Here is a 20,437-nt window from a genome sequence, read left to right as displayed (position 1 = left end):
AAGTCCTACTTTTAAACACTTAGCCAACAACAACAGCAATAAAAATCAACATACGTTTTATAAATCTTTTTGTATCTTTGCTGAACTGTTTATTACATTACCAGAAATTACCGTTTTTCTGTTCGTTGCCACTTCAAAGCTAAATTAAAAAACTTCTGATAGGGCTCAATGTTAACTTTTAATTTATCCAGTTCAGGATATTTTGTCAGTTCCCATTTGAAAAGTTCCTCTTCTTTATTAATAAACTGAACTGCTTCTTCAGATTCCTGAATACGTTTTTGTAGTTGTCTTACATCTGTCACATACTGAAAGCAAAGCAATTTTTATTTCAAGAAATACCCAAGAAATGTTATAAAAATAAGATTAAACAATACTTCATAGGCTATGTCCTTGCATATATATATATATATATATAGATAGATAGATAGATAGATAGATAGATAGCAGCTTTATATATCAACTTCACAGCAATACTATGACAAAAAGCAAAAAATGACTATGTCTACTTAACAAAAAGAAAACTAACCCACAAAAAAGATTATATAATTAGCAGCAGTTCCAGGCCTACAAGTCAGGCCCCTTTTTGCCTAAGTAAGCACATGCTTTTCTATATTATACAAACATGCCTGCTAGCGTGCTAAGTTGCCTCAATTGTGTTTGACTCTTAGCGACTCTGTGGACTGTACCCTGCCAGGATCCTCTGTCCATAAGATTCTCCAGACAAGTAGACTGGAGTGGGTTGCCATGCCCTCATCCAGAGGATCTTCCCGACCCTGGGATCAAACATAAGAGGATCTCTTACGTCTCCTGCCTTGGCCAGACAGGTTCTTTACCACTGGAGCCACCTGGGCAACCCTATACAAACATGCCCTATACTTATCTACCAGCCTGCCACAGCTACTGTCTATATTTATCAGACCTGTTGCATGCGGTCCAATTCTGCAAATTCCGCAAACTCTTCCATGCGCCGTGATTCCTTTTCTATTTCCAAAATCAATTTCTCTCTCTTTGCTATTAGTTCATTTTCTTTTCTATGTTTAGCATTCTCAATAAGCTTTAAAAGAAAACAATTAAATCATGTTAATTATTTTGCTACAAAGCAAAGAATGATCAAATGATAAGTCTGAATGCTTTGTACAGTAACAAAAAAAAATCAGCAAAGTAAAAGTAAAACATTGTACAAAAATAAAACATTGACTGATATGAAAGGAAAAGAATAATAAATTACACAGAAAACATTTTCTGTATCGCCAAAGCAACCATAATAATTCTTATTTTAAATAGATATTTTAACTGTTTAACAGATTCTGGGAAAATAATAAAACCTACCATATATTGAGCATTTTTTATGTCAAGAATTATTAAACACTTTACCTACATTACCACAAGTATTATATCCTCATTTCAGAGTTGAAGAAATTTAAGCATATAGAGATTAACAGGCATGTCCAATGTCACAAGATCATGAAAGTCAAAATCTGGATTAGAACGCTGGTTTATCTGACTGAAGTGCATGCTTTTCATTACTATATCATCTCACTTCCCAATTTAGGAAAAGCTAGCTTAAATTAGGGCTTTTTCAAAATTTGAACTATATTCAGTATCATATAAAATCCTGAATCTGCAACTTCCTCCTGGGAAAGTTACTTAACTTCTCTGAGACTCATTTTTCTCAGCTATGAAATGGGGGAAATAGGAGCACCTGGGATTTTTGTCAGTATTAAATCATTTAATAAATGGAAAGTACTGAGCACAGTGCTTATGATTATTATTTTTTTAGTAATTTCCTTTTAAAAATTTATTTATTTTGGCTGTGCTGGGTCCTCATTGTGGCTCGAGGGATCTTCACTGGGGCATGCAAACTTCTTAGTTGTAGCTTAAGAACTCTTAGTTATGCCATGTGGGATCTAGCTCCTTGGCCAGGGATCAAACCAGGATCCCCTGCATTGGGAGCATGGAGCCCTAGCCACTGGATGACCAGGAACCCCCCTATTATTAACTTGATAATAGTTCTAACTTTTTAATGTCAGTCCCACTTTTTAAAACCTTGTGGGTTAAACCGGTCTTAAGCCTGCTTTATTGACTACGCCAAAGCCTTCTACTGTGTGAATCACAATAAACTGTGGAAAATTCTGAAACAGATGGGAATACCAGACCACATGACCAGCCTCTTGAGAAACCTGTATGCAGGTCAGGAAGCAACAGTTAGAAATGGACATGGAACAAGAGACTGGTTCCAAGTAGGAAAAGGAGTACGTCAAGGCTGTATATTGTCACCCTGCTTATTTAACTTGTATGCAGAGTACATCGTGAGAAATGCTGGGCTGGAAGAAGCACAAGCTGGAATCAAGATTGCTGGGAGAAATATCAATAACCTCAGATATGCAGATGACACCACCCTTATGGCAGAAAGTGAAGAAAAACTAAAAAGCCTCTTGATGAAAGTGAAAGAGGAGAGTGAAAAAGTTGGCTTAAAGCTCAACATTCAGAAAACTAAGATCATGGCATCTGGTCCCATCACTTCATGGGAAATAGATGGGGAGACAGTGGAAACAGTGTCAGACTTTATTTTTGGGGGCTCCAAAATCACTGCAGAAGGTGACTGCAGCCATGAAATTAAAAGACGCTTACTCCTTGGAAGGAAAGTTATGACCAACCTAGATAGCATATTAAAAAGCAGAGACATAGTTTTGGAAGTGTTGGCCACAGCAATTAGGGCAGAAAAAGAAGTAAAAGGAATCCAGATAGGAAAAGAAGAAGTGAAACTCTCTCTGTTTGCAGATGACATGATCCTCTACATAGAAAACCCTAAAGACTCTACCAGAAAATTATTAGAGCTAATCAATGAATACAGTAAAGTTGCAGGATATAAAATTAACACACAGAAATCTCTTGCATTCCTATACACTAACAATGAGAAAACAGAAAGAGAAATTAAGGAAACGATACCATTCACCATTGCAACAAAAAGAATAAAATACTTAGGAGTATATCTACCTAAAGAAACAAAAGACCTATACATAGAAAACTATAAAACACTGATGAAAGAAATCAAAGAGGACACAAACAGATGGAGAAATATACCGTGTTCATGGATTGGAAGAATCAATATTGTCAAAATGGCTATACTACTCAAAGCAATCTATAGATTCAATGCAATCCCTATCAAGCTACCAACGGTATTTTTCACAGAACTAGAACAAATAATTTCACAATGTGTATGGAAATACAAAAAACCTCGAATAGCCAAAGTAACCTTGAGAAAGAAGAATGGAACTGGAGGAATCAACCTGCCTGACTTCAGACTATACTACAAAGCCACAGTCATCAAGACAGTATGGTACTGGCACAAAGACAGAAATATAGATCAATGGAACAGAATAGAAAGCCCAGAGATAAATCCACGAACCTATGGTCACCTTATCTTCGACAAAGGAGGCAAGGATATACAATGGATAAAAGACAACCTCTTTAACAAGTGGTGCTGGGAAAACTGGTCAACCACTTGTAAAAGAATGAAACTAGAACACTTTCTAACACCTTACACAAAAATAAACTCAAAATGGATTAAAGATGTAAACGTAAGACCAGAAACTATAAAACTCCTAGAGGAGAACATAGGCAAAATACTCTCCGACATAAATCACAGCAGGATCCTCTATGACCCACATCCCAGAATTTTAGAAACAAAAGCAAAAATAAACAAATGGGACCTAATGAAACTTAAAAGCTTTTGCACAACAAAGGAAACTATAAGCAAGGTGAAAAGACAGCCCTCAGATTGGGAGAAAATAATAGCAAACGAAGCAACAGACAAAGGATTAATCTCAAAAATATACAAGCAACTCCTCCAGCTCAACTCCAGAAAAATAAATGACCCAATCAAAAAATGGGCCAAAGAACTAAACAGACATTTCTCCAAGGAAGACATACAGATGGCAAAAAAACACATGAAAAGATGCTCAACATCACTCATTATCAGAGAAATGCAAATCAAAACCACAATGAGGTACCTGATAGAGCCAGTCAGGATGGCTGCTATCCAAAAGTCTACAAGCAATAAATGCTGGAGAGGGTGTGGAGAAAAGGGAACCCTCTTACACTGTTGGTGGGAATGCAAACTAGTACAGCCACTATGGAAAACAGTGTGGAGATTTCTTAAAAAGCTGGAAATACAACTGCCATATGACCCAGCAATCCCACTTCTGGGCATACACACCAAGGAAATCAGATCTGAAAGAGACATGTGCACCCCAATGTTCATCACAGCACTGTTTATAATAGCCAGGACATGGAAGCAACCTAGATGCCCATCAGCAGACGAATGGATAAGGAAGCTGTGGTACATATACACCATGGAATATTACTCAGCCATTAAAACGAATTCATTCGAATCAGTTCTAATGAGATGGATGAAACTGGAGCCCATTATACAGAGCGAAGTAAGCCAGAAAGATAAAGACCATTACAGTATACTAACACATATATATGGAACTTAGAAAGATGGTAACGATAACCCTATATGCAAAACAGGAAAAGAGACTCAGATGTATAGAACAGACTTGTGGACTCTGGGAGAAGGCGAGGGTGGGATGTTTCAAGAGAACAGCATCGAAACATGTATATTATCTAGGGTGAAACAGATCACCAGCCCAGGTTGGATGCATGAGACAAGTGCTCGGGCCTGGTGCACTGGGAAGACCCAGAGGAATCGGGTGGAGAGGGAGGTGGGAGGGGGGACCGGGATGGGGAATACATGTAAATCCATGGCTAATTCATTTCAATGTATGACAAAAACCACTGCAATGATGTAATTAGCCTCCAACTAATAAAAATAAATGGAAAAAAATAAAATAAAATAAAAAGCAGAGACATTACTTTGCCAACAAAGGTCCGTCTGGTCAAGGCTGTCGTTTTTCTAGTGGTCATGTATGGATGTGAGAGTTGGACTGTGAAGAAAGCTGAGCGCCAAAAAATTGATGCTTTTGAATTGTGGTGGTGGAGAAGACCCTTGAGAGTCCCTTGGACTGCAAGGAGATCCAACCAGTCCATCCTAAAGGAGATCAGTCCTGGGTGTTCATTGGAAGGACTGATGCTGAAGCTGAAACTCCAATACTTTGGCCACCTCATGCAGAGTTGACTCATTGGAAAAGACCCTGATGCTGGGAGAGATTGGGGGCAGGAGGAGAAGGGGATGACAGAGGATGAGATGGCTGGATGGCATCACCGACTTGATGGGCATGAGTTTGAGTAAAGTCCAGGAGTTGGTGATGGACAGGGAGGCCTGGCGTGCTGCGATTCATGGGGTCACAAAGAGTCAGACACGACTGAGCAACTGAACTGAACTGAACTGAAGCCTGCAGGGCCATAAATGTTGCTAATCGCAAACTCATACTGACACATGAAGTTACTTTTCAAAAGTAGATGGCAAGGGACTCCCCTGGTGGCACAGTGGATGGGAGTTTACCTGCCAGGAGATGTGGGTTTGATTCCTGGTCTGGGAAGATTCTGCACGCCTCAGAGCAGCTAATCCTGTGCCACAACTACTGAAGCCTGTGAGCCCTACAGACTATGCTCCACAGCAAGAGCAGCCACCCAAGGAGAAGCCACCACAACTAGAAAGTAGCCCCCACTTTCTGCAACTAGAGAAAGCCCACATGCAGCCAAAAATAAATAAATACAGCAGTGTGTATATGCCAAAAAAAAAAAGTAGATGGCAAGTATGTATCAAAATGAAATGAACCTTGTACTTAAAATATCAGAATACAAAAATACATAAGGAAAAATATATTTACCTCATCATTTTCATCAAAGATGGGATTAATTTTCCAAGGCCACATAAGAACAGCTGAATTTAAAGCTAAGTCTTCTGGAGGAAATAGAAATACATCTAAAAAGTAACTCATCCGGCGTTTGGACTCCTACAGAAGAAACTCCAGATATATTAAACCATGTAGAAAATCTATGTGAGTGAAAGTGAAAGTCGCTCAGTCATGTCCGACTCCTTGCGACCCCATGGACTATACAGTCCATGGAATTCTCTAGGCCAGAATACTGGAGTGGGTAGCCATTCCTTTCTCCAGGGGATCTTCCCAGCCCAGAGATTGAGCCCAGGTCTCCCGCACTGCAGGCGGATTCTTTATCAGCTGAGCCACAAGGGAAGCCCTAAAGCATTATGAGAAAGAGAAACAACAATTTCTAATACTTTTTCAAATTTCAATCTGACTCAGGTTATTAACTGATATTTCATATCACACAAATCACATGGGTATTTCAATAACTATAGGATTATTTATCTGCCTTCATAGCACACAGTTGAAGACTTTTATAGCAAGAGCATTTAGTTTGCTCCCTGGTGGCTCAGACGGTAAAGAATCTGCCTGCAATGCAGGAGATCCAGATTTGACCCCTGGATTGGGAAGATCCCCTGAAAAAGGGAATGGCAACCCACTCCAGTATTCTTGCCTAGAGAATACAATAGACAGAGAAGCCCTGCAAGCTACCGTCCATGGGGTCACAAAGAGTCGGGCACGACTGGAGGACTAACACACATGCAAACACATACCAAAATAAAAGCTTTTTAATAGTTTTCACTTGCAATTGACTTAAGATAACAGTACTTGATTATCCACGCATGTGACTGAAAATGGTGATCAAATATGCGGCTTTTTTCCAGCAACCCTGTTTTTTTTTTAAGGATTTTACAGTTTTATTCTTATGTATTTAATTTTTGAATCTTTGGTGACAAAGATTTTAATATCTTTAATTTTATTTTGCATCTTCAATAACAGTACCACTTCTTTTGTCTACCATTAGCATATAGCAATTGTCCAGAAAGAGTTTAGGAGTGACTGGCAAAAAAAAAAAAATTCTTTAAAACCAATAGATTTACCTGAATAAGACATTAAATATCTTTACCCCTTATACCGTGCATTGATCTGTACACAGTGCTGTAATTTTTAAGAACTGAAATACAGATTCAAAGGCTAATTTAAGAGTTTTTGTTTGAGATACACATAGGATGTACATGTATATAATTTATGTAATGTTCAGAATTCATTATATATGTATTATATTGCACATAGAAATTAACCCAATAAAACCTGATTATATAACTAGCTGTATTAATAAAGGACAAAATGTATAAGATCATACCAACAGATGCAAAAAATAAAATTCAACATCCAATCATAATAATGCTTTAAAATTAATTTTTATTGGAGTATAGTTGATTTATCATATTGTGTTAGTCTCCTGTGTACAGCAAGTCTGTATACCACTGGATCACCAGGGAGGCCCCTGCATCTCACATTTTTAAACAAAAATTAGAGTATAATATAGGTGAATAGGTATATAACATTGTGTTGGGGAAGGCATGAGCATATGTACTACTAAATGTAGAAACTATAAAAGAAAATATTTTTTAAACCTTTGTTAAGGATGCACATATGGAGGAACTAAAGGAAAAAAATGATTACTGTAGAAACCTGGTTGACACCTCTAGGAGGTGGAGAAAAGGAAGTAATTATGGTCAGAAAGTCATATGCAAAGGATTTCTAGGGTGCTGGCAATATCCTATTTCTTCACCTGGGTGGTGGCAACATAGGTGTTCACTTTATAACTTTGTTTAACCATATGTTTTATTCATTTTCAATATGTGTACCATATTTCACAATGAAAAAAATTTTTAATATGTAAATTAAAAAATTCCTACCTTGATCCGTGAAACCAACTCCTGAATTCCTACAGTTCGGGCTTTTTCTACATAAGATATAAGCTCCATCATTTCCTCTGTTGTCTCAGGAACTTTTAATGCATGCTCTTTAACTGCTTCAAATTCACTGCAAATACTGACATAATACCTTGCTTTATTATAGGTACAGTAATTAATGCTATATTACACTCAATTATGATTACTATAAAATAGGAACTGTGACCCGAAAAATAATCGGTTAGGTATCTTAAAATATTTAAGTATAACTTAACTGACACAACTCAGGATACACCATAGATTTATAAAATCCATAAAATTAAGACAACATTTTCAATGTGAAATAGAGTATGCTTTGGATCGATCAGGCAGCTCTAAAACCTGCCTCAGCTGCTACTAGCTTTGAGTAATTATGTGAATTTCATAGGCTTAATTTCCATATTTGTAAAATTAAGTTATTAAATTCATCTTGTGTGATTGTTGTGATACAATAATGAATAATGAATGCAAAAGAGCCCAGCACATAGTACACTCTCAGTTACTGGTAACTATAATGTTAGTATAATCATCAGCTTCATTGTTACTAGTAGTAGTAATGTCCCTTGTGAAATATAGCAACTGAAAAGATCAAATCCCTGCATACATTTTTAAAATCCATGATTCTTTCAGAAAGTCTATGTTTGTATGAATCTATTAATAGATACCCCATACCTATACCCATTATTTAACTAAGATATATTTCATAGAATTTTCCCCTATGCTTTGCAGTATCAGTATTGTCATGCCATTGCTAGAAATATCAGAAAAACTCCTTGCAAAAACAAAGTACAAAAGAGGTAAGTGATTTTAAAAATAAATTTTAGTTCATGCAGGTATTTCATTTATATTATGTAATTATACTTATTCAGTCATTTAATAAATAATTGAATACCTACAGTATGCTAAGCAAAGTTCTAAGCATTGGAGATATAACACCAAATAGATCAAGTCCCTACCATCATAAAGGTTACATTCAAGTTGATGAGAGAGACAAAAAATACATAAATACATAACACAGTGTTAAGTAGTAAAAGGTTCTATGAAGAAAAAAAAAGTAAAGGGTTATAAAGAATGATGGAGTATAGAGACGGAACCAATATTTTATATAAAGTGACCAGGAATGATCTCTCTAGAGAGGTGATAATTCAAAATGAGAGAAAGAAAAAAAGAGTCATACAAATATCAGGGGAAAAGCTTTAAAGGAAGAAAAATAACAAAGATAAAAGCCTGAGGTAGCAAAAACCTTTGAATAGTTTAGGAATGGCAAGCAGAGCAGTGTGAATACAAAAAAAAGGATAGAACATGAAGTTGTAGAGATGAACAGAAATCAGATCACATAGGGCTTGAAAGCATTTTTTTAAAGCTTTTTTTTTTGTGAATCATTTTTAAAGTCTTTATTGAATTTGTTACAATATTACTTCTGCTTTACCTTTTGGTTTTTTGGCCATGAGGCATGTAGGATCTTAGTTCCCTCACCAAGAATCCAACCCACACCCCCTGCATGGGAAGACAAATTCTTAACCATTGGATCACCAAGGAAGTCTGACAGTTAATTTTTGATTATCAATATTTTAGGAGTGGCTTCTGCTGGGAGTCCACCTGCCAACGCAGAGGACATGAGTTCGACCCCTGGTCCAGGAAGATCCCACACGCCAGGTGGCAATCAAGCCAATGTGCCACAACTACTGAGCCTGAGCTCTAGAGCCTGTGCTCTGCAACAAGAGAAGCTGCCACAGTAAGAAGCCCGCTCACTGCAAAGAGGAGTAGTACCCTCTTGCTGCAATTTAGAAAGCCTGCGCACAGCAACACACAGTCAGCACAGCCCAAAAAAGAATATTAATAAATCCTTAAAATTATTTAGAAAAATAGTTTTTTAGAAGGATGTATTAATGTTGTGAGCAACAGTTAGAACTGGCATGGAACAACAGACTGGTTACAAACAGGAAAAGGAGTACGTCAAGGCTGTATATTGTCACCCTGCTTATTTAACTTATATGCAGAGTACATCATGAGACACACTGGGCTGGAAGAAGCACAAGGTGGAATCAAGATTGCCGGGAGAAATATCAATAACCTCAGATATGCAGATGACACCACCCTTATGGCAGAAAGTGAAGAAGAACTAAAAAGCCTCTTGATGAAAGTGAAAGAGGAGAGTGAAAAAGTTGGCTTAAAGCTCAACATTCAGAAAACTAAGATCATGGCATCTGGTTCCATCACTTCATGGGAAATAGATGGGGAGACAGTGGAAACAGTGTCAGACTTTATTTTGGGGGGCTCCAAAATCACTGCAGATGGTGATTGCAGTCATGAAATTAAAAGACGCTTACTCCTTGGAAGGAAAGTTATGACCAACCTAGATCGCATATTAAAAAGCAGAGACAATACTTTGCCAACAAAGGTCTATCTGGTCAAGGCTGCAGGGGGTTTTCCAGTGGCCATGTATGGATGTGAGAGTTGGACTGTGAAGAAAGCTGAGCGCCGAAAAATTGATGCTTTTGAACTATGGTGTTTGAGAAGACTCTTGAGAGTCCCTTGGACTGCAAGGAGATCCAACCAGTCCATCCTAAAGGAGATCAGTCCTGGGTGTTCATTGGAAAGACTGATGCTGAAGCTGAAACTCCAATACTTTGGCCACCTCATGCAAAGAGTTGACTCATTGGAAAAGACCCTGATGCTTGGAGGGACTGGGGGCAGGAGGAGAAGGGGACAACAGAGGATGAGATGGCTGGATGGCATCACCGACTTGATGGGCATGAGTTTGAGTAAAGTCCAGGAGTTGGTGATGGACAGGGAGGCCTGGCGTGCTGCGATTCATGGGGTCACAAAGAGTCGGACACGACTGAGCGACTGAACTGAACTGAACTGATTAATGTTGATAATGCAAAAAATGTACAGATGATTCTACTGTGGTTGCTTTCTTCTCACTAGAGCAGAATCTGAATCCCTTTGGAGCAACAATACAATTAAAAGAAAAGGAGGTGGAAGTTCCATGGCAGTCCAATGGCTAGGACTGTGTGCTTCCACTGCAGGAGGCACGGGCTCGATCCCTGGTCAGGGAACTAGGATCCCCCATGCTCTGTGGCACAGCCAAAAGCAAAACAGAAAAGGAAAGAAGGCAAACAAGATTAGTGAGAGCAAGTTTGCCCAAGCAGATACTAAACCAAACTGTGAAATAAGAAAATTTCTCTTTAATAATTATTAATTTATTTAATAAATTATGCTTAACATAGTGGTACACATTTCCTCCTTTTAAAGAAAACTATTTATTTATTTGGCCACACCAGGTCTTAGTCGTGGTATGCGGGATCTTTCATTTGTGGCATGTGGGATCTAGTACCCTGACCAGGGATCAAACCTGGGCCCCGTGCGTTGGGAACAGAGAGTCTTAGCAACTGGCCCACCAGGGAAGTTCCCATTTCCTTCTTTTGATGTTATCTAATTCATATATGGAACTTAGGAAGAAACCAAAGCATGAACGAGGCAGAGGAAAATGGAAAACTTTTCAACTGCTCTTCTGCCATGAGTTTATAATAAGACAGTTACTTATTGAAAGTAATAGAATTTTCCAGAAAAGTGACCAATAGTACAAAAATAAACACCAAAAAGTCGAGTCAAACATAAATCATTTTTAAAATTGACTATGGTATTGTAACTCAACAGGATTATTAGAAAGGAAGCATCTAATACTTTCCCATCTTCAACATCATTGTGTAATAAAATTTTATACAAAATATGGCTAACCAATACTTAACTTTTTGACAGTCATATTTTTTTATTGACTTGAAAATATTTATTGATGTGAAAGCTCCCTTTCTTGGGTACCTGTTCTCTGCCAAGCATGGTGCTAAATCCTTTACAAATGTTATCTGTGATCCTAACATCAGTTCTGCAAGGCAAGGTATTATTTTTCATAACCAGCACAGCAGGAAATTGAGGCTCAGGGAAATTAAGTAACTTGCCTAGAGTCATAAAACTATTTCATGGTAGAGCCAGGATTCAAATCCAGGTCTCTGATTTCAAAGCATATAATTTTCTCACACTGCTTCTGGGAAAATAAACAGCTAACATTTCTTGAGTACCATGTTCTAGGCACTGTGCTAAGTGCTTTATATAAATATTAGTTTTAATCCTTATTGAAGTTGGGGAAAAAACATTGTAAGCACTTCTTTTTTAATCTTATATTTTTAAACAAGAATTGCTATGAGCAAACTATTTGGTTGGCCAAAAATTCATTTGGGTTTTCCTGTAAGAAGGCCAGTGGAATTTTTTTTTTTTTTTGGACAACCCAATATCTCTTTTACCCTAAAATTCTGAGTTTGACAAGTGATTCTACTTACCTTTCATTTTCTTTCCTATGTTTTGAAGCTATATCATTTAGCAAAATGTTTGCAAAGGCTCTTGCTTTGTTTGTTAGGCCTGTCTTCAAATCTTCACAATCCAAACGCACCATAGGGAAATGAACCCACTGAGGCAAAAGCATTATTTCTGAAGCAAAATTGAAAATTTTTCCTATAAGCTTTAAAAAAGGATTTAAAACAAAAATGATTAGAATTTTCAAATTCATCTGTGATTTGACAGTACAGTATTACGGTGAAATTCTTAATTATATGCTATAAGTATAAATTCATTTGTTTTTGCTAAGGGATTAAATTTCTTTCCATTGTTGCGCCAACTTCTCCCCCACTGTCCTTTCATTAAGGAATTTACCAATTTAACAGTAAATATCCAATACAATACCATTTATAGCATCAAAAATATCTGGACATGTCACAAGGTGAAATTCCCCTCAGTAACTATTAAAAAGAATATGATCAAAGCCACCTATCTCTCAGTTTAAAAGCAAATCTTTGTCATGTGACAATCTGTGTAGCTCACTAATACTTGCTTGGGCCGTTACTAATGCCTCACTGAAAATTCTAGTTCAATCTTCAGGAAAATAAATATAAGAAACTTTTTGGTGTTGGTCAAAATAATCCAGGAGAGAAACATTGTGCCCTGCTGTTACCAAAGTTCCAAGATATTGCAATTTATACAAATTCTTAATACCTAGACACACTGGGATAATTTTTCTTATTTAAGCAAAGTAGTGTGGAAGAAAACCTGACAAGTTATATTGTGGCAAGCTTTATGGAAAGTGAAACATACCTGTCAACTTTGGGTAACTTTGACTTAATTTCACAATCCATCTTTAATGTTGCCTCTTTACTTTCCTCCTCACCTCACCTACACCCCCCACCAAAATGCCTCATATTCCTTTTACTCTTCCCTGAGGAGACTTTTTCTTCATTTTCCTCTCTCTGAAAGCTACTTTATTTTTCTAGTCTCCAGTATTTAGTTGACTGTGCTTAAAAATTTCAATGTTTAAGGGAACTGAAGATATTAATTAATTGGTTCAAAGGCTACACAGAGTAGTCTTGGTTCTTGGTTAAAATTATATCAAGTAGTCAGTTGAACTGATGGAATCAGAATAAGGAGAACAGATGCTTTTTTATCCTCAAGGGCCATCACCCATTTTTTCTGGGATGTAATTAACAGATATGGAAAATAAAAGGTCTGGATCAAAGAAAATATGACACGTTGGAAACAATGCAAATGTCTGAATGACTTCAGGAACCTTTGCAGTAATATTAAACAGTCTAAAATACATAAAACTAGAATTCCAGAAATGAGGGAAGGAGACAAATTTTTTTAAATAAAGCAATAATGTGTGAATATTTTCCAAGTTTGATAAGAACTATACAGAACTAAGAATCTCAATCTTCTCAAGAGGAAGGAGTACAAAAGAAACAACAAAAAAGCACTTCACAATCAAATAGCTGAGAAGCGACAAAAAAGAGAACATCTTAAAAGAAGTCATATTTTAAAAATTACAGAAAGAAACCCAGAGAAGACTTCCAACATGACAAGGTAAGGAGTTCTGTGGACCTGGTCCCCAGTAAAAGTGGTGAATAATAAAATGTGTTAATTGCTCAGTTGTGTTAATTGCTCTTTGCAACCCCATGGACTATAGCTCTCCAGGCTCCTCCGTCCATGAAATTCTACAAGCCAGAATACTGGAGTGGATTGCCATTCCCTTCTCCAGGGGATCTTCCTGACCCAGGGATCAAACCCAAGTCCCTTGTACTGCAGGCAGATTCTTTTCTACCTGAGTCACCAGGGAAGATCCTCTGGATCTGACTGCAAAGAGTCAGACGCGACTGAGTGACTAACACATTATTTTTAAAACAAGGATTTAGGAGAAGGAAATGGCAACCCACTCCAGTATTCTCGCCTGGAAAATCCCATGGACGGAGGAGCCTGGTGGTCTATAGTCCATAGGGTCACAAGAGTCAGACACAGCAACTAAACCAGCACCACCAATTTGTTTTTTGGAACTAAAAGTGTCCATCAAAGTGACAACACTTCAAAGATTTAATTGGAAAGTGTTTTAAATTGGCTTTTTTAAATGATGAAGAGAGAGAGACAGAGAGACAGAAGTCTCCATCAGTAAGTCTCACCTAATGGGCAATGGAGGTTTTCTGGGCAAAGTCTCTGTAAATAGTAGCTTCATTTGTTACCTAAAATACCATTGTGTTTAGTGCTGTAAAGATTGTATTTTATTTTCAACCAAACTTAATACAGTTAATGACTAGAACTAATATTAACAATTGATATTAAATATTTTTCTGGAATTTAAAGAATGCCACTGTTAGAAGAGTAGCCTATTAGTTGGTTTTCAATATTTAACCAAAGACATAAAATAAATCTAGATGAAGGCAAAAAAAAAAAAAAACAAGGATTTAATTTAAAACCACTGAAAACGGTCATAAGAGTATACAGAAAATGAAGAAACATCTATTGGTGAAACTTCATGAAAATTTAGAAAGAAAAGTGAGACTCTGTGGTATTTAAACCTGGATTTCTCCCTCCCTCCCTGCTGCCAGCTCAGAATGTGGAAACTCCACTCCAGACAAGTGCAGTCAAGAACAGAGGGCTCCCCCACCACCCAGGTTTCAGTTGGATGGCTTAACTAGTTTTGTTAAAGCTAGGTTCTTAGTGAATGTAATTGGAAGGTGGGAACTCCCTTGTACCACACAAATACCACTCATGGAAGGGAGGGTCTATCTTGGTCATGGTACCACTGAGAATACAGAGACAACAATCCCACTTGCCCTCGCTGGGAAGGTGGCAGCTCCATAGCAGAAAAGAGACAAGGCTAACCTCAGGTTAGTACTCTCTACTCCACTGAGTCTGGGCTTCCCAGGTGGCACTAGTGCCTCCAATACAGGAGACACAGGAAATGTGAGTTCAATTCCCTGGGTTGGGAAGATCCCCTGGAGAATGGCATGGCAACCCACTCCAGTGTTCTGGCCTGGAAAATCCCATGGACAGAGGAGCCTGGCAGACTACAGTCCATACGGTCACAGAGTCAGACATGACTGAAGTGAATTAGAACACATGCATTCCATTGAGTGCTCAACTTCTTCAGTGGGATTATCACTGAGAGAAGTCTATCACTATGCCCATTCCCAGCTCCAAGGCCTTGGCTCAGACATCTTGCCTGGAAGTGAAGGAGAAGCATGTCATAAAATAGATACCTCCTAATCTTTTCCCAAAGGAATTGACTTCAATTGCAATAGAACATGGAAAAATTCAAGCCTAACTGTGCCCTCAAAAACAGTGGAGGTTGTGGTAGGGAGAAACTGTGAGGAAGATTCAGTGATTTGGTGAAGATTTAGGCTAAATCATAGACCAGCTAGTTTGGGACAAAGAGCCAGGGAAGGAGACAGTTGGTAGGATCCCTCCCGGGGGAGAATAACTATCAAACACTGACTCTGGAAACTGCTTTTTCAAGGGAGTCTGAATTTGATTACAGTAGAGCAACTTATACCTCTATGGAACTGTTGAAAACAATACAGCAATTAACCAGCAGTAAGTGAAGACTAACAGCGATGTACAGCAAGAGAAAGAGAGAAGAATGACATTTGAAACCATGGCCTTTCCAGGACGACTTCTGGCATACCCAACGCTGTGGCTCCGTGAGGAGCAATACTTGGTACTTCAGAGGGTGTGGGGAGCAAAACAGACTTCACTAAAATAATCTGCCCAGTCTCTAAACAAATAAACAAGCAAATAAACATAGCAAACTGGAAGGGAGACCAATGTGTGGAGTTGCTACAGTACATTACCTAAAATGTCTGGATTCCAACAGAAAATTATGAGACATACAAAGAAACAAGAAAGCAGGACCCATTCATTGGTAAAACAAAACAAAATTAAAAAAAAAAAAAACACACAGTCAGGGACTTCCCTAGCATTTCAGTGGTTAAAATCTGAGTTTCCAATGTAGAGGCCGTGAAAGATTCCCACAGGATGCAATGAAGATCTCGCGTGCCACAGTTAATGCCCAAAGCAGCCAAATAAATAAATAAAAATAAATATTTTTTTAAAGTATTAATGGAATTATTCATAGAACTAGAACACAATTACTCTAAAATTTGTACAGAAACACAAAATACCCTAGATATTGTATTCCTAACTACCTATTCTTCAGCTGCACATGTGTACTCACTCACTCAGTTGTGTCCAACTCTTTCCCAACCCATGAAATATAGCCCCACCAGGCTCCTCTGCTCATTCTTCAGCCATATGGGGTTTATTCAATGTTCCCTGAACACCTCTAAATACTTTTGGCCCTGTCTTATGTTACATTTCCTCTCTTCTTCACCTATAAACATCTATTTCAAAGCCCAGCCCACTTTTCACTTTTTCTAGAAATCTTCATCAATTTACTGATGCAAAAGTAGCCATTCCTTCTTCTGAGGTTCCACACCACTTTGTCCTTTCTCCATTCTAGTACTAATTTCAATATATTACAGTTGGGCTTCCCTGATAGCTCAGTTAGTAAATCCTCCAGCAGTATAGGAGACTCCAGCTCGATTACTGGATTGGGAAAATCCCCTGGAGGAGGGCTAGGCTAGCCACTCCAGCGTTCTTGGGCTTCCCTTGTGGCTCACCTCGTAAAGAATCCGCCTGCGATGAGGGAAACCTGGGTTCAATCTCTGGGTTGGGAAAATCCCCTGCAGAAGGGCTAGGCTACCCACTCTGGTATTCTGGATTGGAGAATTCCATGGACTTTATAGTCCAGGGGGTGGCAAAGAGACAGACACGACTAAGTAACTTTCACTTTCACAGTTGTTATTTCTATGTCTGGTTTCCATGTCCAACATAAGCTTTTGAGGATAATGTTTATATATTATTTATTTTTGCATAACCAAAATATTGTTATGTGTCTGAATGTGATGAAAAGTATTTTTGTTGAATCAATGAATGAGCTAGATGAATAAGGGAATTATTAGATGAACATATGAGTTTACTAGAATGATGTTTTGAATAAGAAACTGTATTAACTTAGACTGACGCATTTATTTTTTAGAATAAAAAATCTTAATTTTAAAAATAAATTCAAAAAGTATTAATGAAAAACAGAATTAACACATACCTCTGTGTATTCATCAAAAGTATGATCCTCTGCCTGAAAAGTCTCCATCAGCTTAACAGCAGTCCCATCAATGAGCCAACTGTACTTTTCAACTGAAAATTAACAATCTAATTTAAATCTCAATAACACTCTTTTAAAAAGATAAAGTGCTTTTTATATAGTCATAGACTAGAGCAGCCTATTTAATTAAATATCATTAATAAACTAATAACATACATTAACAGGAATAGATGTAATAACATAAAATAAACCTAACAAGCAAACCAGATTAAAAGTAAACTTTTTAAATAAAAATAATAGTTTATATAAAATAACTTAGAGGTACAGATAAAGCTTCCTTGATGACTCAGACAATAAAGAATCTGCCTGTATTGTGGGAGACCTGGGTTAGATCCTTGGGTTGGGAAGATCCCTTGGAGAAGGGAATGACTACCTACTCCAGTATTCTTGCCTGGAGAATTTCATGGACAAAGAAGCCTGAGCCTGCTGGGCTACAGTCCATGGGGTCACAAACAGTCACACACAGCTGAGTGACTAACATTTTCAACACTACTCTGAACTAATGTTTTTAAGAGCTTCCCAGATGGTGCAGTACTTAAGAATCTGCCTGCCAATGCAGGAGATGTGGGTTCAATCCCTGGGTCAGGAAGACCCCCTGGAGTTAAAAATGGGAACCCACTTCTTTATTCTTGCCTGGAGAATTCCATGGACAGAGGAGCCTGGAGAGCTACAGTTCATAGGATCGCAAAGAGTCGGACATGACTGAGCGACTAACACTTTCACAGATAAGCCAGTTAATAAAAGGTTTTGGTCAACAGAATGTCAAATAACAACTATTTATCCTGACCCCATAACATACTTCAAGAGATGATTAAGCTGAAATTGTTAGAAATTACCTTGTTTTTGCCCTTGATTTAACTTTCTGCTTATATAAACATCCTTTCTCTCTATGTTTTGATTTTATGGCCCTGCTCCAGTTAATATTCACCCTTTGGACTGAATAACAGAATGCAAGTTTCTTGGGCTTGATTCATGACTCTGTCAGAAGCCATGCCTATGCTCACTTCTTGCTCTCTCTGGTCTTTCATAACAGATCCAGACAACCAAATATCTGACAAAATTCTAGTAAAAATAAAATGGCATTCTTTTATCACAAAAAAAAAGAGATATATTTGCGTCATATATACCGTATGTCTCATAATGTTTTCTTGCGCCTTCTAAGTTACGATGTACTGCCACCTTCAGCGTATCAAGAGCCCATTGTAACACGTGTTCAGGAAGTTCTGTGTCAAGATTCACAGGTGTTGAAGTTCCTGATAGCCAAGAGGGTACTGTTTGGACATTCTAACAGATATAAAATGACAATTCATGAAATAAATATCTGTACAGTTGATCTATATGTAGATCTTATACTTAAATTCATTTCAGGTTTCAATGGTTCAGGAAAAGATAACTTGATGCAAAATAATGATTTAAAATATAAAACCTTAATTGGCTTAGTTTTTTATCATTCAACAAATATCTATAAGGAATTATAATGTTGAAGTGGTTATATCAGAAAGCTCTAAAAAGAATACACATCACTTGGATCTTGCCTTTAAGAAGTTCACAACTCAGTAGGGAACATGAAACACATAAAATATAAATTTGTAAATATATATATATTCATAACTACATCATAAAAATTAACATACATATATATAAATTCATAACTACAATAAAAGTTCTAAAAAGAAAAATGTCATCTCAAGCCAGGAAACTTTCTCAAAGAGAAAGCACTTTTAACTTACAAAAATTTGGAGGATGAAAAGCAAACAAGTACATATACATTTTATAGAGCTTATATTCAACTAAAAAGTTTTTAAAAGAGCCATATGACATCACCTTTATGACAGAAAGCAAAGAACTAAAGAGCCTCTTGATGAAAGTGAAAGAGGAGAGTGAAAAAGTTGGCTTAAAACTCAATATTCAAAAAACTAAGATCATGGCATCCGGTCCCATCACTTCATGGCAAATAGATGGGGGAAACAATGGAAACAGTGACAGACTTTACTGTTTTGGGCTCCAAAATCACTGCAGATGGTGACTGCAGCCATGAAATTAAAAGACATTTGCTCCTTGGAAGAAAAGCTATGACCAACCTAGACAGCATATTTAAAAGAAGAGACAATAGTTTGCCAACAGAGGTCTGTCTAGTCAAAGCTATGGTTTTTCCAGTAGTCATGTGTGGATGTAAGAGTTAGACTATAAAGAAAGCTGAGTGCTGAAGAACTGATGCTTTTGAACTGAAGTGTTGAAGAAGACTCTTGAGAGTCCCTTGGGCTGCAAGGAGATTCAACCAGTCAATTCCAAAGGAAATCAGTCCTGAATATTCACTGGAAGCACTGATGCTGAAGCTGAAGTTCCAATACTTTGGCCACCTGACGCGAAGAATTGACTCATTGGAAAAGATCCTGATGCTGGGGAAGATTGAAGGCAGGAGGAGAAGGGGACGATAAAGGATGAGATTGTTGGAGGGCGTCACCAACTCGATGGACATGAGTTTGAGCAAGCTCTGGGAGTTGATGGACAGGGAAGCAGTGTGCTGCAGTCCACAGGGTCGCAAAAGAGCAACTGAGCTGAACTGAAAGAAATCTGATGAGTAGAGTCACAGATGTAGAAAAAAACCTTTTGGCTACTAGAGGGTAAGGGGGTGGAGAGATAAATTGAGAGGTTGGGATTGACATATAAACACTAATACATATATGTATGTATATGCATATATATATAATAGATAACTAATGAGGACCTCTGTATAGCACAGGGAACTCTATCAGTGCTCTGTAATGATACACATGGAGAAAGAATCTTAAAAAAAAAAACAAGTGGATATACGTATATGTATAACTGATTCATTTTGCTGTACATTTGAAACTAACAACATTGTAAATCAAATATACTCCAATAAAAAAATTTTTTAAAAAGAAACCCAATGAATAAGGATAAAGACTTACCTGCAGAGCTTCAGCTATTCGCTCAACCAAACCAAAGACAACATCTTCCAAATCTTGAAAAGTAGGATAAAATTCCATTTTATCATCATCAAAGGTCAATTCCATCTTAAATATGGGCAGCCCTCGTTGATCTTCTGAGTCAAAGAGTTTTACAAATCCTTCTACAGTTCTCTTTAAGAGATCTTTTAGCTGCATGATACCATAAGTTAT

General features: G+C 37.5%; 1 protein-coding gene across 1 annotated transcript in view; it reads right to left on the bottom strand.

Annotated features, from left to right (window-relative positions):
• The window catches only part of DNAH12 (dynein axonemal heavy chain 12), a 175,832-nt gene that overhangs the window by 131,769 nt on the left and 23,626 nt on the right, over positions 1-20,437 (bottom strand). The window contains exons 9-16 of the mRNA XM_070455873.1: positions 20,228-20,416; positions 18,422-18,578; positions 17,235-17,326; positions 12,091-12,269; positions 7,715-7,850; positions 5,796-5,921; positions 920-1,054; positions 112-305 (exon numbers count right to left, since the gene is read on the bottom strand). Coding sequence (XP_070311974.1) covers positions 112-305; positions 920-1,054; positions 5,796-5,921; positions 7,715-7,850; positions 12,091-12,269; positions 17,235-17,326; positions 18,422-18,578; positions 20,228-20,416 — 1,208 coding nt within the window. The remainder of the gene's footprint in view (positions 1-111; positions 306-919; positions 1,055-5,795; positions 5,922-7,714; positions 7,851-12,090; positions 12,270-17,234; positions 17,327-18,421; positions 18,579-20,227; positions 20,417-20,437) is intronic.

This window comes from Odocoileus virginianus, chromosome 26 (assembly GCF_023699985.2).
Source record: "Odocoileus virginianus isolate 20LAN1187 ecotype Illinois chromosome 26, Ovbor_1.2, whole genome shotgun sequence".
Lineage (NCBI taxonomy): Eukaryota > Metazoa > Chordata > Mammalia > Artiodactyla > Cervidae > Odocoileus > Odocoileus virginianus.
Note: the sequence above shows the minus strand (reverse complement) of the source record. Positions and strands in the feature narration are given on the sequence as shown.